Raw genomic sequence first — 7842 nt, 5'->3', positions numbered from 1 at the left:
AAAAATTAAAAAAAAAAAAAATATATATATATAAATATATAAAAAAATTTTTATATATATATATATTTTTTTTTTATTATATATAAATTTTTTTTTTTTTTTTTTTTTTTTTTTTTTTTTTTTTTTCCTTGTATTGATATATTATATTCTATATATGATATAATAAAAAAAGAAACAAGATATATTTAATTTAATTATAACATATAAAAAAGCTACATCATATTTATCAATATGATTAAAATGAATATTACGAATGAAAAAAATAAAAATATACTTATATGTTAATTATTTTCTTTTTTATTAAGTTTTATATTATCAAGAAAAAAAAAAAAAATTGAATAATATATATATGGATAATTATATATATCCAACTTATGAACAAAGAGTATATATATATATATATATATATATATATTCATATATATATATTAATATATATTTTTTTTTCCGTAACAGAATTTTGTCGTTTTGTAATATTTAATGTTTATAAATGGGTTGTTTTTAAGTCGAATAAAAAAAAAAAAAAAAATATAATATAATATAATATAATATATTAATATATATATAATATATATATGTATATATTTATGTAAGCATAATAATAATAATATATATATATTTTAATGAAGGGAAAAAAAAAAAATATAACGAAAATTATAATTTAAGAATAATAATTTCATTTATGACTGAATTGAATATATAAAAAAATAATAACTATTATATATATATATATATATATATATAAATATTTATTTATTTATTTATTTATTTATTATTTATATATTTATTATTTACTTTTATTTTTTTTTGAATCCTAGATGAGTAGATGCTCATCCATTTTTTTTTTTATTTTATCGAGTTGACTAAAAGACCTATTTAAATTTTTATTTATAATATGTAATATATATGAATCTTTTGAATTTCGATTAGTTGCTACATTTTCAATTACTTTGACAATATCTTTTTCATTGTTATGTTTATGTATATTATAATTTTTAATGTTATTATCATCTTTATTTTTTCCACACGTATTTGAATTCATATTATTTCTTCTTTTGATTTTTTTAAGAAGGGTATTTTTTTTATTATCTGTAATATTTATTTCAAGTTTTGATTTATTTATATTTTGATCATTACTATCTATACTTTCCTTTATTACATTCCAACCTTTTTTACAATTTGATTTGTCAAATTGGTGTATATTTTTTTTACTTATTATTTTAGTACTTGCAGATAATTGCTTTGTACTATTATTATTTGTTGGTGATATTAGAATATGGTCATGTATTTTATTTTTTATTTTTCCTTGATCTATTATATTATCATCATAAGCAGATATAGCATCCTCTATAAATTTTTTCTTATAGTTGATATCTTTCATGTGTTCATTAGTGCTGACATTTATCATACTGTTCACATTATTATTATGAATATTATTATGAATATTATTATGAATATTATTATGAATATTATTATGAATATTATTATGAATATTATTATGAATATTATCTGTATCATCATTATTGTTCTTTTTATTTATATTACATTTAAAATTTATAGTAGATGATTTCTTATTATCACGAATTATATTATTTCGGCTATTACATAATACATTTGATGTCTTTCTTTTTTCTTGATATGATAACAATATTGTTTTCTTCTTATTAATATTTAAATTATTAAAAGACTCAACATCCTCACCTGGATTTTTTCTATCACACAATAAATTGTTTGAATTTATACCCTTATCATCTTTTTTGTCTTTATTTATTACAGATATACTCTTAAAACTTTCAACATATTCTTTTTTTAACACTTCACTTGTATCATAATTATTTTTGTCTTTTTCTTTCTTTTTAATCACACTTATTATACTTCCATTTGATAATCTACGATCATATTTATTAATATCATTCTGTGAATCTTCTCCATTCTTTTTATATTCTGTTGTTTTATTAGGGAATTTTATTCTATGAATATTACGAAAAGGAGTATAACGATCATCCAAAGTATATATTTTCTTGTCAACGTTTTGATTTTTTAATATATTATAATTGTTCTTACTGTTATTCATTTTATTATCACCATTATTATAATACATATTTTCATTTTTATGAATATTATCATATTCAAATCGATTCACTTTCTCTTTTATACAACTACTTATCCATTTCCCATCCTCTCCTTTTTTATTCAACCTTTTCTTTACATTTTCTTCATCATTCATTTTCTCGCCTATTTTATTTCTTTTCTCTTCTTCTATTCTAATCGGTTCTCTCTTAATCGTTGAACAGAATAATTTAAAATTTCGTTCTCTTCTTCTTTTTTCCTCCTCGTCTGTATCTTTCTTTTTAATAGTAAACATGTTCTTTAATTGATTAGATGCTATATTCAATTCATTATTATCATTTTTATCACAATAAATTATATCACAATTTTTTTTTTCAATTTCATATGTATGGTGGTCATGTTCTTTTTCATTTTTTTGGTTATTTTTCTGACTTGTGTTCAGAATTTTTTTTTTTCTTTTTTTTTCTAATGTATTTTGGCTAGCTATTATAGGATTGGAATAAAATGAATATAAATTGTCTTTCTTAACATTTTTTTCATTTCCATTATGATTAAAAGAATATTTATGGATAACACCATTTTTATAACTTCTAAAATTATTATTTATTATTATTTTTTTTTCCTTTATATCTTTTGTATATAGCTCACTTTTGTCCTTTTCTCCCTTTTGGTTAGTCTCCTCAAAATTTTTTTTTTCTTTTCTGTTTCTTAAATAACTAATGTTTGATAAAAAAGAGGAAGAAGGATATTCTTTAAAATCACCACCATTATTGTGATTATAATAATACTTATTATTATTATTGTTGTTGTTGTAATTATTGTTGTTATTTTTATTATTATTATTATTATTATTATTATTATTATATGGATTGTATATATTTAAAGATAATAACGATTTTCCAAAAATTGTATCATTTCTTTTATTTAACATTATATTTTCATTTATAGATTTATTAATTTGACCCCTTGTTGTTAATGTATCATTTATATTTTTATTTACATTTTTATTTACATTTTTATTTACATTTTTATTTACATTTTTATTTACATTTTTATTTACATTTTTATTAATATTTTTCAGCTCGTCATTCTTCTTATCCTTTCTTATTTTATTTTGCTTGTTCATGTAGTTGGGATGATACTCGGATGTATATCCATCAATATTTTTTATTATATTAGTACAATTTTCTGATCTGTCCCTCCTGTTTTTTTCCTTCTTGGTCTTGATATTTTTGTTACGTATCAAATATTCATCATCAAAATGTTCCTTTTTATTATGAAGTGTTGATAATGGGGATGATAAAGATGATTCTGGTGATGACAAAGATACTGATCGTGAAGATAAATATAATGATGATCCTATTTTATCATTAAAATTATAAATGTCTTGTTTTATTTTGTTTTCCTTTTTTTTTATATTAAACATGTATTCATTTTTATTATTTAAATAATTATGTACATGTTCTTTCTCATTCATTTTTTTTTCTTTTTCTTTATCTTCTTCTTTTTTATTTTCTTGATGATTATTCATCCTTTCTTTATTATATAAAATATTTATGGTTTTTAGACTATGCTTAAGCTTTTGAATTTCAGTATGACTATCTATTAAAGCTTGTATAAAAAAATTATTCGAATCTTTTATATATTTCTTCATTTTTTTATTTTCTTCATATATTTTATACATTTTATTATTTTTTGTATATTCTATGTAGTCGAAATAATTATTAATGCCGGTTGTGTATTTAAGTAGAATGTGTTTTAGTTTTTCAATTTTTATGTTGTCCTCCATATTTATATTGTATAATTTTAAAATATAATCTCGTACATTCTTTGGTAGTTTCCTTAGATCATTCTCTTGTAATTTATTGAACATATTATCACAAAATATGTGATCAGATAATAATTGTTCTTTATTCGTATTAGTTCCCTTTTCATTTTCCTTGTGAAGATGGTTTTGTTTATGCATTGTGTTTGTGTGGTCCTTGTGGTTCATTTTTTGTATATTTTTTGCATGATCTATATTTTTCATATTTTCATAATAACAACTATCTTGTTCTTCGTGATTATCAATATTTGGATTATTCTTTTGTAAATTATCAAACGCTTTAATAAAATTTATATTTTTCAAAAATGAATTATTGACCTTAATATCACTGGATATATTAGAAAAGAAAGATGGTAAATTGAAACATTCATTTTGTTTTTCTTTATTATTCTTTATAATTGTATGGTTGTGTATATATCCCTTATCAAATAATGTAAAACTAATATCATCATATATTGATTTTGTACAGCTTTTATAATAATTCTTTAAGCATTGTTCTATACAATTTTTAAGATTTACGTTTGAAAATTTATTTTTCTGAAGAATATCTATAATGTTTTGTAATTCTACATTTTTACTATTACTTGTTTTTTTCTTTTTTTTTATATCATCTATATAGTTAAATAAATGGTCTTCCTGTTCTATTTTTGAAAAACGATATTTGAAAAATATTTTACATGTAGATATATTCAAACTATGATTATATAATATTTTAAATAACATATTAATTTTTTCCATATAACTTATATTATTAGAAAATGTATGTTCGATTATTTTATTATCCATATAATATGCATAATCTTCTTTCTTATAATGTTCCATAAAATTAAAATCTTCATTCTTTTTATCAGAAATATTTAAATGTACATATCCTTCTTTTTGTAATTCATATAAATAATTTAAATGAATAATAGTAAAACCTATATAATATAATTTCCCCTTATTATCAATTTTATCTTTCTCCTTAATATCAGTATTATTGGGCAGCAAGTTGTTCTTTTTGGTATAATTATACTTATTTTTATGATTTAGCTTGCTATTTTCCTCCTTATTATAAATATATTTTTTTAATTTCTTATCTTTTTCATGCTTTGTATTTTTCTCATTTTTTGATAAAACATTATGGTTCGTTTCTACTTCATTTTTATTTTTCTCTTCCATTCCATAAAAACTGAGTCTATAAAACTATGAAAAAAAAAAATAAAAAGTAAAAAATAAAAAATAAAAAAAAATAAGGAAACAATAATAATACTAAAATGAATAAATAAATAAATAAATAAATAAAATAAATACACCAAGTGTAATATATATATAAATATATATATATATATTTTTTTTTTTTTTTTTTTTGTCTGCTACCTTGGATGGAGAGATGATTTCAATTCCTCTAACATTTTTTGCATTAAAGGAAAGCTCAAAAGATACGTCTGTAAATATTATGCTCTTCAATTCTTCAACTAAACTATTTATATCATTATTTGATTTTCTAGTTTTTGTACTTTCTTTATCTTGATTTAATATTTTTAAAATATTATTTTGTTTATCCAAATTTATTGGGTTTTTGTGAAAAACAAATGAATGAACAATAATACCTGAATTATTCATCACTAAACATTTTATATATTTATATTTCACAAAGTATATATTTTTAAAATCTATATGTATCTTCATCTGTATATTTTTTGTCTCATTATTTCCTATAGGAAAATATAAATCACTTTGTTCATTTATATCCTGAACATTGAAATTTTGTTCTTCTTCACTTTTGTTTGGTTTATGTATATAGGTATCTTTATTTAAATGATCCATATTTATATTATATATTATATTATCATCATTTTTATCGTTTTTCAACATTTTGATATCAGAATATTCATTTTTTTTATTTAATATATCATCTTCTATATTACTTTGATATAACAAACTAAGACTCATATTACTTTTTTGATAGGAAGAAAGACATGTATTTATATCCTTATCATTATTCCATAAATCGGAAATTATTATTTTATTTGTATTTGTTGTATTGAAATCTTGATAATTCTTATTATCTAAATCATTTTTATGTTCCTTTATATTTTCAATATTACATTCCATTTTGTTATTTAAAAAACAATTATTTATTTTGTTGTTTTCTTCTTCATTTTCATCTTCATCTTCATTTTCATCTTCATCTTTATCTTCATTTTCATCTTCATTTTCATCTTCATTTTCATCTTCATTTACTTTTTGTTCATTCAAATAATTTAATTCGTCTTTATATTTTAAGAGTTCATTAAATAAAATTAGGTTATCTTTATATTTATTCGACCTTTCTTCGTTTCTTTCAATTTCCATTACATTTCCCTTCTTATTATATTCATCAAAATGTTTGGGATATTCTATATCATTACCGTTATTATGTAATATGACATTTTGTTCAGAACAGTTATTTTTATTATTATTATTATTATTATTATTATTATTATTATTATCATTATTATTATCATTATTATTTGAATTATCTATAATCATTACAGTCTTTTCTAATTTTATCTCAGACATGTTCTCAGATTTATCCTGATTGTTGACATTAATAGAATTCACTTCATCGGTTTCTTTATCAAATAATCTTGATAAATGTAACTGACTATTATTATTACTTATATTACATGAATACAAATATTTATTGGACAAATTATTATCCATATCTTTAGTTTTATTATGTTCAGGACATTTTAATATATGAACATTTTTATCATATTCATTATTATCATCATTATCATCATTATGTACTTCCTCTTTAACAAATTTAGAGGAACAAATTTCGGTACTATCTATATGTGTCGAATTGCTTACCAAATTTTGTACATTCTGTTTATATACATTTGAATTTATTATATGATTGTTATCACTGATATTGTGAATACTATGTATACCATCAATATTATTCTTTTTTTCATCCTTACCAAATGAATAACTATTTTTCTCATTAATTAAACACATATCCTTTTCCTTTTCTTTTTCCTTTTCCATATCATACATTTTATCCATTCCTATTACTTTTTCATTTTTTAATGAATTTATCATATCCATCTCATTTCTAACAACTTTATCTAATTCTTCTATTTTACATTCTTCTTCTTGTAACCCTTTCGAAATATTAGTCATGTTAACAATTAAATTTTTACATACAGGGTTTTTTTTTTTTTCATCAAAATTACCTGAATTATGGCTAGCCAGATCACCGATTTTAATATTTATTTTTTTTTCACCTGAACTGTTCATGTTTTTTTCTTCATAATCATTAATATTCATTGGATAGGATTCGTTAGTTGAGTTAATGTTATTATTTAATTTTAAATAATTAGAAAATAGATGAGACTGTTCTTTTTTTTTTTTTTTTTTTTCTATTTTTTTTGTTTCAAAAGTTTAATGTTTTACTTTTGGTAATACATTAGAATTTATATTATGAATATGTAAAATATATGGGAATAAAAATATAAATAAAACAAGTTAGTGTAGGACACGCGAACAGAAAGGGTTTCGCAAAGAATAGAAGGACAAAATGGATAAATAAATAAATAAATAAATATATATATATATATATATATATTTATATATATTTATTTATATATATTAGGAATATATTTATGTAAACAATCTAATGAAAAGAATTCAAATTATCAAACACAACCAAGTAAAATAACAAATTTGTAATTTAAACAAAAATGTATAAATAAAACAAAATGGTAGCACACACATATATATATATATATATATTATCTTCATAGCATATTCCCAAAACAAAAAGGAATATGATTTATTATATATATATAATATATGTATTTTTTTTTTTTTTTTTTTTTTTTTTTTTTTTTTTTTTTTTTTTTTTAATTTAAAACCCATATATATTTAATTTGTCACATATATATTATATATATATGATTAATTTATAAATAAAAATG

At 19.2% G+C, this 7842-nt stretch overlaps 1 protein-coding gene across 1 annotated transcript; it reads right to left on the bottom strand.

Moving 5' to 3' along the window:
• Window positions 1–814: 814 nt before the first annotated feature.
• PRSY57_0922600 (hypothetical protein) lies at window positions 815–7192 on the bottom strand (the record flags this gene model as incomplete). Its single annotated transcript, XM_012907465.2, has 2 exons — window positions 815–5080; window positions 5255–7192. The coding sequence occupies 2 exons, from the start codon at window positions 7190–7192 to the stop codon at window positions 815–817; spliced, it is 6204 nt and encodes a 2067-aa protein (XP_012762919.2).
• Between the last annotated feature and the right edge of the window lie 650 nt (window positions 7193–7842).

This window comes from Plasmodium reichenowi, chromosome 9 (assembly GCF_001601855.1).
Source record: "Plasmodium reichenowi strain SY57 chromosome 9, whole genome shotgun sequence".
NCBI classification, from domain to species: Eukaryota; Apicomplexa; class Aconoidasida; order Haemosporida; family Plasmodiidae; genus Plasmodium; species Plasmodium reichenowi.
This window is presented reverse-complemented; position numbering and strand designations above follow the sequence as displayed.